Below are 19,642 nucleotides of genomic sequence, written 5' to 3'. Positions count from 1 at the left end.
TTGAGCACTAATCCAAGCCATCGTTTTTTGGAGAAGGTTCCCCTGCACCCTAGTGGCAGTAATGTGCAGCTAGAACTTGTCTGATTGAAGACTGCTGGAACAGGGCTCAGTTTTGACCTTTTATATTGGTTAATTTGTTTAAATCAGTTTGCTTGTTTGCTACTGTTATATTTAAAAAATAAAACAAAAAAAGTTCTAGCTTGTTTTCCCACCTTTCCTGTTACTAGAGTAGTCCAGATACAGATTTGCTGTATTCAGGACTGTATTGTAGTTTCTGAGTTCCCCAGACCTTTCTGCATTAGATGGAAGCCTCTCAGCTTATCAGTGGGAGTGGTAAGCACTAGGTAGCCTATCTACCACAAAAAGACTGGTTTCTAGCTCTCTTTCAAATTTCCGGCATTAGCAGTGGTTTCTGGATTACAATACATTGTACCCCCAGATAACATTTCAGAGCAGCCGTATGCGTTACACTTTTGTGTTTCCTCATACACTTAGAAAGTATTACTATTATTATTGTTTTCTTACTTCAGGTAATTTATACTCTCTTTTTTTGACATAGGGGATCTAGAAAACATGGCTTGATCTCAGTGATAGCTAAAATGATCTCTGGAGGAATTGTACCAAGCATTAAGGATCATTAATCAAGCTTTATAAGATGCTGGGCAGTTGCATGATTCTCAGCAGTCATCAGTGTGCAATCGTGGTAATGATATGGTGGTTCCAGTTTCTAACACTGGAATTGAGAAAATTATCATTGTTAATAACTCATGGAAATCTCTGCTGCTATATTGACTGCTAACAAATGCATATGGATGTAAAGACATTTTTGCTTCACCCACGGTTTGGTTCAAGGCAAATGAGGAAATAACCCAATTAACAATTATCAATTAATAACAGTTCTGAATTCCCAACACTGCTAAATTTGTTTGAGAGAATGTTGGTCAAATACAAGTGTTTAATCTAGGGTAATACTTGTTTAGCAGAGTATATAAAAGCAGCCAGTGTCCTTGGAAGCTTACAGTTTAATACGTTTCCAAATGGTGTTATAGTGGTGAGTAATTTGTTTAGAGAGTTGGTGAGTTGTTGTAATGAAACTGATTTACAGCTAATGAACATTTTTGAAAAGTACAATGAAATGTAAATAAGCACTGTGACACACAAAACTGAAACAATGCATAATATTGTCCTATAATAAACATTTTATTTTATATAGTGATGGATGTGAGTTAATGCTTCAATGTTTGAATAGACTTAAACATGTAAAAACTAAAAAGATAAAGAAATATAATATAGACAATGCTGGATAGCAAAATGGCAATGCCTATACATTTTTTCTGTAACAGGTTCATTAGTTTTAGCACTAGTAAAACAAAAAGCACTAGTTATAATATTTCTCCTCCCTGAGATGATGTGGTTAATTCCTTTGAGTACTGTATCCATAGAAGATCATCCTGATTGGCCTACAGAGATGGCAGGTGTTCTGAAACATGTCTGGATAGTTCCTGGAGCTAGATGGACTTTGACAGTCAAAATGTGAAACTTCTCTGACTGTTTCTGAGATTTCAAAGCAGCTAGAATGCATGGTACAAACGCCAACAATACTGGAGTCAAGGGCGAAGGATCAGGAGAGTACGCTGGTGAAATCACAGTGAAAGTTTGATTTAATAATCATAATTTTACCCACATTGTGTTTACAGAGGAACAATTATTTGTTTAAAAGAAAGGTTTTTCATTTGTGCCATCAATAAGGGAAGACCTTAATAAGACAATTTTAGAAGTGACTACTACAAATGTCAACGTTGTTAAACATTACAAAGTAGTTATTAAAAAGAAAAGCTAATTTAATCCACCTTTGCAGAATAGTATAATGGTATTCAAGAAATTACATGAATAATTAATTTGAACATTATTGTACAATGCCCCTAAGTGTGAATACTGTGATATGATGCCAAAAGAGGAGAGGCCATTGAAAAAACTTTGAGTCATGAATAACACCTGAGCTGTTCTAGCTGATAAGGGTAATGATGGTGATAACAAGAGTGAAATATATCACAAAAATCTTTTAGTTGCTGGGAGATAGTACTTATTATAGACGTTGCATATAATGACATCCTGAAAGTATTTATGTAGGATTTTTTTGTTAACAAAAATCCATGTATTGGCACATTTTCAGTATTTCAACAATAGATAAGTCATCAACAGATTATCTCCCCCCCACTCATACACTTTTTGTACCAATTTTTTTTTAGCTAGAATTTCCAAAATGGAACCTACCAAAGCTTTTATTGACTATAAACTGAATGTCATAATTCAGAACATTGATTTTTTTTTACTTTATGGACTCATGGCATTTTTTAAAGTTGTAGCAAATAATGTCAAAATTTATGTATAATTATTGTAGATTTTGAAAAATTGTATACAGCCATTCTGCAAGATGAAAATTTTAGAATGTAAAAATAAATAAGAAATTGCACTAACCAAGTTAATTAAGACATTTTACTTTTATGTACACTTACAGAATTGGTGTTCAGGATTAATATTTTTTTCAGAATGCATATAGGTTCATAGGTTCATAGGTTGGTACTAGGCTATCGGCCCTAGGGCCTATGCAAGCCTAGCCATAACAATTCCCTGGATATTTCTTCCCACAATATTTACTTCTCCAGGCCCCTGTCTAGCAGGGCGACTGACATTATCCCCGGGGTGAATTTCCTATCTCCCATCCAATCATCAAGGTTCCTTTTGAAGAGGGCCAATGAGGCACTCTGCTTTATATGTATGGGCAGTCTATTCCAGAGTATGGGGAGTCTCTGGGTCAGGAACCTATCCCTCCAGCATGTTTTGTTCATTGTGATGACAAGGTTTAGATCCCTGGATTTTTAACAGATTAAAGATACTGTAATTGCACACACAGATGTACATTAATTTAGTTATGGCAGAATAGGAAAGACATTTTTAAAACAAAGTATTAGTTTATCATCAGTTTATTGACAATTTATATTATGGACCGGTATTAAGGAAGTATTGGCATTGCTACTGAGGAATGGAATTCTAACACTAATTGTTTACACTTTTCAGTTAATTCTTTGGATACTTGTATTAATTTATCTGATACAGAGCTGCATTTTCATAAAATGAAGTCATGTTTTACCAGCAAAGTGTATAGAAAAAGAAAAAAAAATATTTATATTAGAGTTATTTCATCCTAATTACACCCAATTCATTGTTATAAAAAGTCAGTTTCTTCATATTTCTAGACTAACAACTGATTATACTTTTTTGGATGTAGTGGATACTTTAATTAAATAGTTTGTAGGTCATAGTGATAGACAACAGAATAATAATAATCAAAAACCCCAAAGAAGAAAGAATGAAAGAAAATCAGAGCGAGACAGAGATAGAGGGAAAGTACAATATTCCTTCTTGCTGGTATTCATACATTCATAGGTAAATACTAGGCAATTAGTCTGCAAAGTAGTATACACCTAACCAAAACCAGACAGTGAACAAAAGTGCGAATCAAACCCTATGATTCCCTCCTTTGTTTTTTAAATCATGGCTATCTACCACAGTGAGAAGAAGAATTTGATATAGATGGGGCTGAATACAGGGGTACAGATTATTCAACAGTATTGAAAAACAATCAAGCAAGCAATAATGCTTGTAGGGTGTGCAGATGGAGGGCCTCTACACCTCTGGAAGGGCATTAATTACACATTAACATACACCCTGGAGGGCATTATTGCACTTAGAGAATAGGATCAGTGTAAAATTGTTGTGTTTTACTAGCTTATTTATTTTTTAAGTAATATATATTTTTTTACATATTTTAATGTAAAATAGTTTCTCCGCCTAATGTTTTAAGCTTGCTGTAGTATATGCTAATGGTGTTGGAGGAAGCATTTTACATTAAAAATACATAAAATAAATAATATAGTGCTTAAAAAATTAAGTAAGCAAAACACAACAATTTTACATAGAGCCCCATTCTCTCTCTTTCTCTCATACCCACATACACAGTCTCTTCTGCTTTCACACACACATACATATACACAGACAGTCTCCTCTGCATTTATGCACACATTCACTCACACAAGATCGGTCTCACTTTTTCTCAGTCTCTCACACACACAGTCTCCGTTGCTTTCTTACAGGCATTCAGTCACACAAGATCGCTCTTACTGTTTCTTGCTCTTGCTCTCTCACACATACACCTAGTCTCCTCTGCATTCATACATACATTCAGTGACACACTATCACTCTCACTTTCTCTCCAACTCTCTCGATCTCACACACACACACACACACACACACACACACACACACACACACACACACACACACACACACAGACACACACACATGCACAGTTTCTCTCTCTCTTTCTTTTTTTTCCATTTTACACTAGCTAAACAGCAGAACCACTGCTTAATGAGCGTAAAATAACATTGGTCATTATTTTTTTTCCAGTTCAAGCTCCACAGCAACTTGATATACTGCCATGAAGCGGCGGACTTGTTTTTCACTGGGCATTACTTGTACATTAATAACCTGCTGGAGAGTGTTCGTTCTCCAGTCAGTGTATTTATGTACAGGTTGCCCATTTTCTAAGTTACATTAAGACATAATGAGAAAATGAATTTTAGTCACTCTATGTGTATAGAATGGTACATATAACAAAATGAAGTGAAGTGAAAGCTTCCAAAAGTCACCAATAAATAAAACGAAAGCTGTAGGTTGGAAGCAAAGACGAAACAAACTGAAAATTCAGTATTTATTCCAAACACCTTCAAAAAAACATCCACGCACTATCAAAAATCATTAACGCTTTTCTTTAAAATCCATCCATGCGTTTTCGTCCCCACAGTAGGACTTCATCAGATGAATGAATAAAACTCCCTCCTCAACAGTTTTTATACAAATTAAGAAACTCATTATCCAATAATGCTCCTTAATTACATTTCAAACAGTCAAACCAGCATTGTAGTGGGCTCATAAATATTAATTAGCTCATTGAATATAAAATTTAAAAAGTAAAATGTTAAATTCATTTTATTCCTTATCAAAAATAACAACTTATAAGTAAACATTAAATATATAAATATTTATAAAACCATAACATTTTATATTACATATGACTTGTTTTAAACAAAAAATAAACACTATATAAAATCCATCTTTGTACTACTTGTAATTCCTAAGGAGGTACAGAAAGGAATTGTAGAGGGAAAAACAGTGCCATCTACTGTCTTAAAAAATTATTTTAATATTTGGCAGCCCTTATTTTAAGCAGTGGTAGTATGGAAAGATACTCATTCAACCCTGGAAATCTACCTGCTTCCAGTGTTACCTGCCACCATAACTCTTTATATTCGATTTTCTCTTCCCATATACCTCCCCTAATATCATGTTTTACTTGATCTAGTACTAAAAAGTGGAATTTATACCCTTCACATGTTTTGGAATGTTTAAATAATGTGTTTGTTTCCTTTCCTTTAGAAATGTCATAAATGTGTTCATATACTCTCCTTTTCAGGGTTCTTTGTGTTTTCCCTACATAAAATGAACCACATTTTTGACATATAGCTAGGTATACTATTCCCCTAGTGTAACAATTATAGTAGCCTTTACTTTGTATCCATCTTTTTCTACTTTCTAAAAAAATCTCTTCTTTATTAGAAATATATCCACACTGGTTGCACCTACCACATTTAAATGTGCTAAATTTCTTTCCACCTTCCCTTTGGTTACCACAATTGTTGTTTTTATTTTCTAATATATTTCTTATACTGCTAGAATTTTTGTAAACCACTTTTAGTGATGACTTCGGTATATCTTCCAAGTCAGTAAGGGCAAGGAATCTTTCCCATTCCTTTTGAAAGGTTCCTTTTATAAAGTAATTAGTTGCATTGTATTCCAGAACCAATGCCCATTGATATTTAACTGGGTTTTCTAATTCATTATTTACTTTTTCTTTTTCTTCCTGCTCATTACTAATCATAACCCCTTTAATGGGTTTGAATCTATTTTCTCTGCCATTTACAACTTCTAACCTAATTTTCTTAATAAATTCATAGGGGTACCCCTATCCAAAAACATTTGTTCCAATAGTTCACATTCTGCAACAAAATCATTCTCTAAGCTAGTCATTCTAGATCCTCTTACAAATTGTCCTTCACTATATTCCTTTTACAATGTGTAGGATGAGCACTGTTGTAGTGAAGGAACGAATTACAAAATGTATCTTTCCTAAATATCCTGGTTTCTAGTTCATTATTTACTTTGTAAACTTCTAAATCCAAATGTTGGAGAACATCATATGAATGTTTATACATAAATTTAAGAAAATGGGTAGAATTACTTATGTATCTCATAAATTCTTGAAATTTTTCCTTGCTATCTGTCCAGAAAATAATTATATCATCCAAAAATCTATGATATAGGGACCAGCAAGAATTAAACTGAGAGTTTAAAACAAAAGTTTCTTCCCATTTTGCTAGAATAATTTTTGCAAAGGTAGGAGCACAAGCAGCTCCCATGGATACTCCCTGTGTTTGTTTAAATAGTTCACCATAAAATATTAAAAAATTATTCTTTAGAACTATATCCATGAGTGCTGTACTTACTACCTTTTCGCAATGTGACATAGATTTGTCCTGAAAGACAGTGTCCTCAAACATTTTCATACCCATATCATAAGGTATACAGGAGAACAAATCAATTATATTAATAGTAACAAATAATAAATTATCTGAATATAACTCCGTTTTAATTTTTCTCAACAAATCCCAAGAATCTCTGAGGATAGCCTTATTTTGAAGCCAAATATGTTTGTTTTTTGTATCAACATATTTTGCTAATGGTAACGTTTTAGAGCCATCAGCAGATACTATAGGCCTCAACGGTGGATCCTCAGCGTTTTTGTGGATCTTGGGTATTCCAAAAATACTAGGAATTTTTGGCTTCTCAACTCTCAGATACGCATATATTTTACCATTAATCAAACCCTCCTGTAACATATCCTGTAATACTATGTCTATTTTGTGATATGCCAGATTTATCTCATTCCTAGAAACACAGGTATATTTAGTTTCATCTCTTAAAATTTGATTCATTTTTCCTTCGTAATATATTGAGTCCATTATAACTATCCCCCCACCCTTATCAGGTTTCATAACTCTCACTCCATAGTTAGACTTTAATTCATCCAAAATAGTCTTTTCTTCCTTACTCAAATTAGTTTGATATTTAATCTTACTTTGCATTTCTCTAATTTCTTTTTCTAAAGTCATTTCAAATTTTTTTAATTGTGAGTGCAAAGGGGGATTGTAAGTGGACTTGCGTATTAATCCTTGATTATTTTGATTTGTTCTGTTTATATCATTCTTGGAAAATAATATTTCCAAATTAATTTTTCTAAGGAACAGTTTAATGTCTAATAGAGTTTTCGTTAAATCCCCTTTAGTATAGGGAATATATTTAAGCCCCTTCGCCAATAGGCTGAAATAATCCTTAGTTAAGGAAATATTACTGAAGTTGTAAATGGAAAACCCACCATACTTGTTGTTAAAACCTTCAACCACTATCTCTTGGGTAGGTGTTACTTCATTAGGGTTGGGGGTATATATACCTAATATCTCCCCCTCCCTCTCCCCCCCCCTCGAAAATTTCCTTTCCAATTTTCCTGCCTGTGAAAAGAACTGTCATCCCTAACTAATGGCGGGAAATCTTGATTATATTCATAGTTATCCCACCCTTCAAACTCCTGTTCAATAGGGTTGTGAACCTTCTCCCTTTTGTTATTTCCATAAAACCTTTTATTAGCATAGGGTGGCTTAGGATAATTAGTACTGTTGTCATATTCCTGCATGTTCCTCTTCAATTTAATCATTTTCCTGTCTATTAAATCCTTACATTTCATGTCGTCAGTCCTGACTTTGTAGTACTTGTCTTTTTCTTCCTTTATACTAAAAATTAAATCATCCTTGATAAACTTATCAAGTTCATCTATTTCTTTCTGAATTGTTTCTTGTACTCTAACATTTTCCTTAATAATTAACTTTAAAATTTCCAAGCCACAGTTATTAAAAACTTCCAGTAATTCCTTATGGAAGTCAGAGCCCATTTGTACATTATTGGGATATTTATGTATCCTTAGTCCCTTAGGGACAATTTTCCTATGGATACATTCTGCAAGATAAGCGTTTTCAATACATAACACTCTATATTGTAACATTAATTTGGAAATTTTGTCCATTTTAGTTAAAAAAGAATCTGTATTAGAAGGTCCCTGAGGAACTCTGTTGTTCACCTTAAAACTGTATTGGACTTTAAGCCATTCATTAGTCTCTTTGACTCTAGAGTCAAAAACAGTACCTGGTAAAACGCATTGAGGCATAGCAGCTTGAGATGGAAATGCTGCATTCCCTCCTTCGGTGTTTTCTCCATGAACAGGACTCAATTCATTGTCGCAAAAACCCCCTGGAGTGGCTGCTGGATTGAAGGTCTCACCATTCGGTTCTAAAAGGTCGCCCGGCTCAAATATAGCCCATAAGCTCCCTTTTTCTCTTGTGCTTATGCACATAAGGCCCTCTATTTCCGCTTCCTGTGGTCCATGCGACATTAAGGTTGCTTCCTACCATGGTATGGCACAACGGAGTTAACAAACCAATCAATTCTGTCAACTGGCCAATCAATTTGCGTGATTGGCCCAGTTCGTCCTGCCCCTTGGTTTCCGGTGCAGCGTCTCCCTCCATAACCCCTCCACAAAAGAAAACCAATAACAAAATGAAGTGAAGTGAAAGCTTCCAAAAGTCACCAATAAATAAAACGAAAGCTGTAGGTTGGAAGCAAAGACAAAACGAACTGAAAATTCAGTATTTATTCCAAACACCTTCAAAAAAACATCCACGCACTATCAAAAATCATTAACGATTTTCTTTAAAATACATCCATGCGTTTTCGTCCCCACAGTAGGACTTCATCAGATGAATGAATAAAACTCCCTCCTCAACAGTTTTTATACAAATTAAGAAACTCATTATCCAATAATGCTCCTTAATTACATTTCAAACAGTCAAACCAGCATTGTAGTGGGCTCATAAATATTCATTAGCTCATTGAATATAAAATTTAAAAAGTAAAATGTTAAATTCATTTTATTCCTTATCAAAAATAACTTATAAGTAAACATTAAATATATAAATATTTATAAAACCATAACATTTTATATTACATATGACTTGTTTTAAACAAAAAATAAACACTATATAAAATCCATCTTTGTACTACTTGTAATTCCTAAGGAGGTACAGAAAGGAATTGTAGAGGGAAAAACAGTGCCATCTACTGTCTTAAAAAATTATTTTAATATTTGGCAGCCCTTATTTTAAGCAGTGGTAGTATGGAAAGATACTCATTCAACCCTGGAAATCTAGGTACCCCTATGAATTTATTAAGAAAATTAGGTTAGAAGTTGTAAATGGCAGAGAAAATAGATTCAAACCCATTAAAGGGGTTATGATTAGTAATGAGCAGGAAGAAAAAGAAAAAGTAAATAATGAATTAGAAAACCCAGTTAAATATCAACGGGCATTGGTTCTGGAATACAATGCAACTAATTACTTTATAAAGGGAACCTTTCAAAAGGAATGGGAAAGATTCCTTGCCCTTACTAACTTGGAAGATATACCGAAGTCATCACTAAAAGTGGTTTACAAAAATTCTAGCAGTATAAGAAATATATTAGAAAATAAAAACAACAATTGTGGTAACCAAAGGGAAGGTGGAAAGAAATTTGGCACATTTAAATGTGGTAGGTGCAACCAGTGTGGATATATTTCTAATAAAGAAGAGATTTTTTTAGAAAGTAGAAAAAGATGGATACAAAGTAAAGGCTACTATAATTGTGACACTAGGGGAATAGTATACCTAGCTATATGTCAAAAATGTGGTTCATTTTATGTAGGGAAAACACAAAGAACCCTGAAAAGGAGAGTATATGAACACATTTATGACATTTCTAAAGGAAAGGAAACAAACGCATTATTTAAACATTCCAAAACATGTGAAGGGTATAAATTCCACTTTTTAGTACTAGATCAAGTAAAACATGATATTAGGGGAGGTATATGGGAAGAGAAAATCGAATATAAAGAGTCATGGTGGCAGGTAACACTGGAAGCAGGTAGATTTCCAGGGTTGAATGAGTATCTTTCCATACTACCACTGCTTAAAATAAGGGCTGCCAAATATTAAAATAATTTTTTAAGACAGTAGATGGCACTGTTTTTCCCTCTACAATTCCTTTCTGTACCTCCTTAGGAATTACAAGTAGTACAAAGATGGATTTTATATAGTGTTTATTTTTTGTTTAAGACAAGTCATATGTAATATAAAATGTTATGGTTTTATAAATATTTATATATTTAATGTTTACTTATAAGTTGTTATTTTTGATAAGGAATAAAATGAATTTAACATTTTACTTTTTAAATTTTATATTCAATGAGCTAATGAATATTTATGAGCCCACTACAATGCTAGTTTGACTGTTTGAAATGTAATTAAGGAGCATTATTGGATAATTAGTTTCTTAATTTGTATAAAAACTGTTGAGGAGGGAGTTTTATTCATTCATCTGATGAAGTCCTACTGTGGGGACGAAAACGCATGGATGTATTTTAAAGAAAAGCGATAATGATTTTTGATAGTGCGTGGATGTTTTTTTGAAGGTGTTTGGAATAAATACTGAATTTTCAGTTCGTTTCATCTTTGCTTCCAACCTACAGCTTTCGTTTTATTTATTGGTGACTTTTGGAAGCTTTCACTTCACTTCATTTTGTTATTGGTTTTCTTTTGTGGAGGGGTTATGGAGAGAGACGCTGCACCGGAAACCAAGGGGCAGGACGAACTGGGCCAATCACTCAAATTGATTGGCCAGTTGACAGAATTGATTGATTTGTTAACTCCGTTGTGCCATACCATGGTAGGAAGCAACCTTAATGTCGCACGGACCACAGGAAGCGGAAATGGAGGGCCTTATGTGCATAAGCACAAGAGAAAAAGGGAGCTTATGGGCTATAATTTCGGAGCCGGCGACCTTTTAGAACCGAATGGTGAGACCTTCAATCCAGCAGCCACTCCAGGGGTTTTTTGCGACAATGAATTGAGTCCTGTTCATGGAGAAAACACCGAAGGAGGGAATGCAGCGTTTCCATCTCAAGCTGCTATGCCTCAATACGTTTTACCAGGTACTGTTTTTGACTCTAGAGTCAAAGAGACTAATGAATGGCTTAAAGTCCAATACAGTTTTAAGGTGAACAACGGAGTTCCTCAGGGACCTTCTAATACAGATTCTTTTTTAACTAAAATGGACAAAATTTCCAAATTAATGTTACAATATAGAGTGTTATGTATTGAAAACGCTTATCTTGCAGAATGTATCCATAGGAAAATTGTCCCTAAGGGACTAAGGATACATAAATATCTCAATAATGTACAAATGGGCTCTGACTTCCATAAGGAATTACTGGAAGTTTTTAATAACTGTGGCTTGGAAATTTTAAAGTTAATTATTAAGGAAAATGTTAGTGTACAAGAAACAATTTAGAAAGAAATAGATGAACTTGATAAGTTTATCAAGGATGATTTAATTTTTAGTATAAAGGAAGAAAAAGACAAGTACTACAAAGTCAGGACTGACATTGACATGAAATGTCAGGATTTAATAGACAGGAAAATGATTAAATTGAAGAGGGACATGCAGGAATATGACAACAGTACTAATTATCCTAAGCCACCCTATGCTAATAAAAGGTTTTATGGAAATAACAAAAGGGAGAAGGTTCACAACCCTATTGAACAGGAGTTTGAAGGGTGGGATAACTATGAATATAATCAAGATTTCCCGCCATTAGTTAGGGATGACAGTTCTTTTCACAGACAGGAAAATTGGAAAGGAAATTTTCGAGGGGGGGGGAGAAGAGGGAGGGGGAGATATTAGGTATATATACCCCCAACCCTAATGAAGTAACACCTACCCAAGAGATAGTGGTTGAAGGTTTTAACAACAAGTATGGTGGGTTTTCCATTTACAACTTCAGTAATATTTCCTTAACTAAGGATTATTTCAGCCTATTGGCGAAGGGGCTTAAATATATTCCCTATACTAAAGGGGATTTAACTAAAACTCTGTTAGACATTAAACTGTTCCTTAGAAAAATTAATTTGGAAATATTATTTTCCAAGAATGATATAAACAGAACAAATCAAAATAATCAAGGATTAATACGCAAGTCCACTTACAATCCCCCTTTGCACTCACAATTAAAAAATTTCGAAATGACTTTAGAAAAAGAAATTAGAGAAATGCAAAGTAAGATTAAATATCAAACTAATTTGAGTAAGGAAGAAAAGACTATTTTGGATGAATTAAAGTCTAACTATGGAGTGAGAGTTATGAAACCTGATAAGGGTGGGGGGATAGTTATAATGGACTCAATATATTACGAAGGAAAAATGAATCAAATTTTAAGAGATGAAACTAAATATACCTGTGTTTCTAGGAATGAGATAAATCTGGCATATCACAAAATAGACATAGTATTACAGGATATGTTACAGGAGGGTTTGATTAATGGTAAAATATATGCGTATCTGAGAGTTGAGAAGCCAAAAATTCCTAGTATTTTTGGAATACCCAAGATCCACAAAAACGCTGAGGATCCACCATTGAGGCCTATAGTATCTGCTGATGGCTCTAAAACGTTACCATTAGCAAAATATGTTGATACAAAAACCAAACATATTTGGCTTCAAAATAAGGCTATCCTCAGAGATTCTTGGGATTTGTTGAGAAAAATTAAAATGGAGTTATATTCAGATAATTTATTATTTGTTACTATTGATATAATTGATTTGTTCTCCTGTATACCTTATGATATGGGTATGAAAATGTTTGAGGACACTGTCTTTCAGGACAAATCTATGTCACATTGCGAAAAGGTAGTAAGTACAGCACTCATGGATATAGTTCTAAAGAATAATTTTTTAATATTTAATGGTGAACTATTTAAACAAACACAGGGAGTATCCATGGGAGCTGCTTGTGCTCCTACCTTTGCAAATATTATTCTAGCAAAATGGGAAGAAACTTTTGTTTTAAACTCTCAGTTTAATTTTTGCTGGTCCCTATATCATAGATTTTTGGATGATATAGTTATTTTCTGGACAGATAGCAAGGAAAAATTTCAAGAATTTATGAGATACATAAGTAATTCTACCCATTTTCTTAAATTTACGTATAAACATTCATATGATGTTCTCCAATATTTGGATTTAGAAGTTTACAAAGTAAATAATGAACTAGAAACCAGGATATTTAGGAAAGATACATTTTGTAATTCGTTCCTTCACTACAACAGTGCTCATCCTACACATTGTAAAAGGAATATAGTGAAGGGACAATTTGTAAGAGGATCTAGAATGATTAGCTTAGAGAATGATTTTGTTGCAGAATGTGAACTATTGGAACAAATGTTTTTGGATAGGAGATACCCCTATGAATTTATTAAGAAAATTAGGTTAGAAGTTGTAAATGGCAGAGAAAATAGATTCAAACCCATTAAAGGGGTTATGATTAGTAATGAGCAGGAAGAAAAAGAAAAAGTAAATAATGAATTAGAAAACCCAGTTAAATATCAACGGGCATTGGTTCTGGAATACAATGCAACTAATTACTTTATAAAAGGAACCTTTCAAAAGGAATGGGAAAGATTCCTTGCCCTTACTGACTTGGAAGATATACCGAAGTCATCACTAAAAGTGGTTTACAAAAATTCTAGCAGTATAAGAAATATATTAGAAAATAAAAACAACAATTGTGGTAACCAAAGGGAAGGTGGAAAGAAATTTGGCACATTTAAATGTGGTAGGTGCAACCAGTGTGGATATATTTCTAATAAAGAAGAGATTTTTTTAGAAAGTAGAAAAAGATGGATACAAAGTAAAGGCTACTATAATTGTGACACTAGGGGAATAGTATACCTAGCTATATGTCAAAAATGTGGTTCATTTTATGTAGGGAAAACAGAAAGAACCCTGAAAAGGAGAGTATATGAACACATTTATGACATTTCTAAAGGAAAGGAAACAAACGCATTATTTAAACATTCCAAAACATGTGAAGGGTATAAATTCCACTTTTTAGTACTAGATCAAGTAAAACATGATATTAGGGGAGGTATATGGGAAGAGAAAATCGAATATAAAGAGTTATGGTGGCAGGTAACACTGGAAGCAGGTAGATTTCCAGGGTTGAATGAGTATCTTTCCATACTACCACTGCTTAAAATAAGGGCTGCCAAATATTAAAATATTTTTTTAAGACAGTAGATGGTACTGTTTTTCCCTCTACAATTCCTTTCTGTACCTCCTTAGGAATTACAAGTAGTACAAAGATGGATTTTATATAGTGTTTATTTTTGTTTAAAACAAGTCATATGTAATATAAAATGTTATGGTTTTATAAATATTTATATATTTAATGGCTTTACTCATAAGTTGTTATTTTTGATAAGGAATAAAATGAATTTAACATTTTACTTTTTAAATTTTATATTCAATGAGCTAATGAATATTTATGAGCCCACTACAATGCTGGTTTGACTGTTTGAAATGTAATTAAGGAGCATTATTGGATAATGAGTTTCTTAATTTGTATAAAAACTGTTGAGGAGGGAGTTTTATTCATTCATCTGATGAAGTCCTACTGTGGGGACGAAAATGCATGGATGTATTTTAAAGAAAAGCATTAATGATTTTTGATAGTGGGTGGATGTTTTTTTGAAGGTGTTTGGAATAAATACTGAATTTTCAGTTCGTTTCGTCTTTGCTTCCAACCTACAGCTTTCGTTTTATTTATTTATAGAATGATACAGATACTCAGAATAGACAACGTAATAGCAGAACTGTCAGAAAAAATGCTGTTTAAAAGCCGGCAAGTATTGGGTCCCAGGCAGTCACCTGGACAACATCTTATATAATCCACCACTGCTTGTGTAGTGGTAATGGTATGGAAAGAGTTATCATAGGTTCAGAAGTACATACTAGGCTAATGACCACTAGGGCCTTTATAAGCCTAGGTATGCAACCCAACCCAGTTGTGTTCCTGAGTATCTTGGATGTTTATTAGGAAGGGGTAAGTTAGGAAGTTTCTAGAAGTTATATTGGGGGTATGTTAGTTTGGGTATTATTGTCTGCCTCTGTCTGTCAGAGACATGGAGGCCAGATGCAGGGTGAATTTCCAATTTCCTATCCATTAGTCAAGGTTTTTAGATAATGTTAGGTTTGGGGTGGGTTCTGGGTTAGGGTTAGTCTTAGCACACATTACTAAGGAGGTGTAGGTGGGTAAATCCCACCTTGCACTTCCTTACTAATGCATGCTTACCCTAACTCTAACCCTAACCTTAAACCTTCCCCTGCCTTAACACTAAACCATCACCTTAGCTTAGGAAAACCCTTTCTGTTACACTATCATTTGGCAGGCAGTATTGGTCTAAATTTAGTGGTATAACTTTGTTGTAGAATCGAAAAAGTAAACCTTTTAGTTACCTTTTACAACAGTTTTTTTTCATTGTTTTTTGGTAAAATTTGTTTTTTTTAAATGCCAGTTTGGTTATTTTTGATTCAATGTAGGTGCACTTAAATTAAATGCCAAGAACCATAAATGTATATGTATGTGATTTCCTGAATGTCTTGAAGTCTCAGGATCCTTCAATAATGTAAATATTTAACTCTTTATTTTTAATGTGAACTGTAGTTTGCATAAAAATATTAAAGCGTTCAGGTTATGTTTGTGTTTTGTTTAGGTGTACTTTGCACACACGGGTCTGAAGTGGATAGAAAGGGCAAACCTAGATGGCTCAGAGCGTGAGAGAATAATTGAAGAAGATATAGACCTATCTGAAGGATTGGCTATGGACTGGATCAGTCGTAAACTGTACTGGACAGATACAGGGTAGGACATTCTCATCTTGGTTACAATAGATGCAACAGCCCGTAAAACTCTAACATTTGATTTAATAATACCAAAGTTAAAACTATTCATAATCACTGATGACTTGGGCCAGAGAGAAATAACTTTGTAAAACTCATACCTGTCACAGAAACATTCCAGTGTGTCATATACACTGTATGCTGTAATACAGAATATGACATGAAAGGGGGGACTTTTAAGAAGAAGTAGTATATGATAAGACCTCCTCTATGAGCTGCTTGCCAGTGAGCCACCTTAAAGGAAAGGTGCAAAAATTCTCATCTTGAAATTAAGGGGTGCAGTTTAAATGACATGTTGTTTGCAATAACAAGTCCACTCATGTGATGTATGTACTCCTGTCCTCTGAATAAACAACACAACAGTTAGTTCATAATCCACTGAATTCTGTGGTGTTAAACATTGAGTATGACTTCTTATCTGTTTACGGTGGAATTAATAGAGCTTTAAACTGCTTTACATGAAAATGGCAGCTAATCTTATGCTTTTATTCATTTACTTACATACTTACTTACCTGTTTATTGACTCATAAAGAGGAATCACCCAGCTGAACTATTACTCACTTACCTAGAAGCACAAACACAAAAAATAGTAGACGTATGCATCTAATAAAATGCAAAAATACAAGCCATATCACTTCAAAGAACAGCATATGTATAAGTGCACTTATATATATATATACACTGCACTATGTATAAGTGCAGTGCAGTACAAGCGAAAACTGTCAGAATAGGATAGAAATGCATGATACACTCTTGTGTGAGACAGCCAAATCTACAGTAAGTTTACTAAGAAATAAGACATAATGAGACATGGTTCATTGCGTGAACACCTCCCATTGTGCATTAGGGCATGAGGCACTTGCAGTGAGTGGCTCTGCACAAGGGAAATACACCTTTCAGACAATAAATTGCACAACAGAGTGTTTTGTTTTACTTATAAAATAGACTCCCCAACAAAAAAAATAGAAATATGTAAAAGTGTAACCTATAGAAGAAATGAGTTATTTTTTGCAGAATAAGAAAAATAGTCCATCTGTTGAGACTAACTAAACTTAGTCTGAGCCACTCACAGAAACACAGACACACACACGCTATGCCATTAGTTGTCAAGTTATATCATCAGTTGTCATGCTGAACAGTCATCAGCAAAGGAAGTATCCTAGCTACTATCATATCCATTTGTTATAACCTCATGTGTAGCCCCTTTCTGTATCTTCCTCATGCACTATATTGAATATGAGACAGAATATTGAGCATTTAGTTATCTGTTTGTTTGCCTCTTTGTTTGTTTTTATTTATTTTCTCATTCATTTTATTTAATTCATTATTTATTTATTTTTTTCAGGAAGAGTCTATTGAGTCTATGACACATGCACACAGCCTTGTACCCACACACTTGTTTGAAGATAAAATAGTAACAATGTCTTATAAATGTGACTAGACAAAACATCATATTTAAGTACCACATGATAAAGTTTGTTGTTCTGCAACATAGTGTCCAAAAAAGTGACCCTGCTAAATTCAGATCCATTTTTATTACCACATTTGGAGCTCCTGTTTTATATCCCAGAAACATTGCATATCTGACCCTTAAGACGTTGTCCCGTTCGATTCTCAGCTAGAGCGTCTTCTGTCTGGAGACATGCGTGAATGGGCATACCTTCATTGAAGGTTGTGCGTCAGGGCTGGCAACTCGGCACATAAAAATCTACTGCCAATCATTAGCGGACCGGAGTTCCGCTGTGGTGACCCCTAACTGGGAAAAGCCAAAAGACACAACAACAACAATATTCATATGATAACTCTTGTATTTATTCTGACTGGGAAAATTTGTTAAAGGCATCACTGCAAACTGACCTTCTCTTCTTTTAATAAGTATCATCGATCATTAACATACACGTGACTGATACCAACTACGGCAGATGTGACTGCTGTTTAAATGTCACCCAAAGAGTAGTACCCCCCACTTTATGATGCACTTCAGTGACAGTATTTGAATGTGAATGCAGGAGAATTGTGAAATAATAAAACCTTCATCATCAATATTTCTCGCATCAAAGGCAAGTACATTAACTGCTGAACAGTTTACTAGCATGTAACATAGTGAAGAGCTGTGATGTAAAGACCACAACACTTTGGCCTTCTGGTATTATTTTGAGCTGCACATCCGGACTCTTCATGAACTGAAATTGACCTGTTCTTACTGAATTTGGCTCCTCAATCCCTTCAACTACCATGGAAGTTCATAGGTTCGTAGGTGTATACTAGGCTAATGAGCACTAGGGCTCTTATAAGCCTAGTCATACAATGCAAATGTGACCCACAAATATTATTTATATAGGTGTGATTTACTGAATGCCTCTGTCCATCAGAGAAATAGGAGCAAGACCAGGGGTGAATTTCCAATTACCCATCCATTGGTTCAGGTTTGACTTAAAAAAGGGATGGGGGGAACTCTGCTTCACATGGATGGGAACCATGTTCCAAAGAATGGGAATTCCCTGAGAAACATATCTGTCTCTGGCATATCCTGTTTATGTTGCAAGCAAAATTCAGGTCTTTTAATCTAGTAGTTCTAATGCTATTTGTTTTGTGTGTTCATCAAAACAGGGTCCAGGGATGCCTTGTATGCCAGGCAAAAATCACCTCTCAGAAGTCTGTAAGATACCGAATAAAGAGTCAGGGCTTTGAGGCAATCAACACTGGACATTGTGTTTACTCCCTGTATTCTTTTTGTAAGGGACCTTTGTAGATGCTCCAGTTGCTGCATGTGTCTGGTGAGATACATACTGAAGGGGGTGTTATACTGTATGATTGGTCTGATAGGGACAAGTACAGAGGTTTGATCACCTATCTGGACCTAGATAGCATGCCCTTGCTTATAAGTTGAGCAACATAGAAGGATTTTCTTACTAGCCTGGACACATGCTGGTCAAAGGCTAGGTTACTGTCTGCATAAGTTCCTAGATCCCTGACTAGTGAATCAGCTTTTAAGGATGTTTTATTGATGGCTTTTTTACCCAGGGTGGTAGACTTCCCAAATGCTACTATAATGCATTTCTTGTTATTGAATTTTAAGCCTGGCTTTGACACTATGCATTTTTCTGTATTTCACCCTCCTGAAGGGTGTTCTTATCTGGAGGGGATTCAATGACTGCTCCCAGTTTGCAATCATCTGCAAGCTTTGTCAGCCAAAGGCCTTTGACATACAAGAAGTAGATGCCAAAGAGGAGTGGACCCATCACAGAGCCCTGTGTGAGATTGGTGACTGACCTCTTTGTGGATGTGGCTTCACTGACTCTAACCTCCTGGGTCCTGTCAGTGAGCCAGCTAGCTATGCACCATGTTATAAAGGGGTTTATACCTAGTTTCATATGTTTGTCGACAATGCCTGAGTGGGCTATTGCATAAAATGCTTTAGCCAGATCTATGTAGGCAGTATGCACCATTTTCCATTATCCATTGCCTTAGTGACCTTTTCAAAGAAGTCCACCAGATTCAATAAGTATTAACCTCCTTTGGGAGAGCCAAACTGGGATGGATCCAATGTCTGGAGGTCTCCTATGTCCTTGTTCATAATTTCAA

At 34.6% G+C, this 19,642-nt stretch overlaps 1 protein-coding gene across 3 annotated transcripts in view; it reads left to right on the top strand.

The window, feature by feature from the left end:
- EGF (epidermal growth factor) overlaps positions 1-19,642 on the top strand; it is a 1,284,649-nt gene that overhangs the window by 636,006 nt on the left and 629,001 nt on the right. For all 3 annotated transcript variants that reach the window (XM_044061467.1, XM_044061466.1, XM_044061465.1), the window contains one exon: positions 15,870-16,018. In XM_044061467.1, the coding sequence (XP_043917402.1) occupies positions 15,870-16,018 (149 nt within the window). The remainder of the gene's footprint in view (positions 1-15,869; positions 16,019-19,642) is intronic.

The sequence above is a fragment of the Protopterus annectens genome, chromosome 2.part0 (genome assembly GCF_019279795.1).
Source record: "Protopterus annectens isolate FY-2018-M chromosome 2.part0, PAN1.0, whole genome shotgun sequence".
NCBI lineage: Eukaryota > Metazoa > Chordata > Ceratodontiformes > Protopteridae > Protopterus > Protopterus annectens.
The sequence above is the reverse complement of the archived record's forward strand: the minus strand, read 5'-3'. Positions and strand labels throughout refer to the sequence as shown.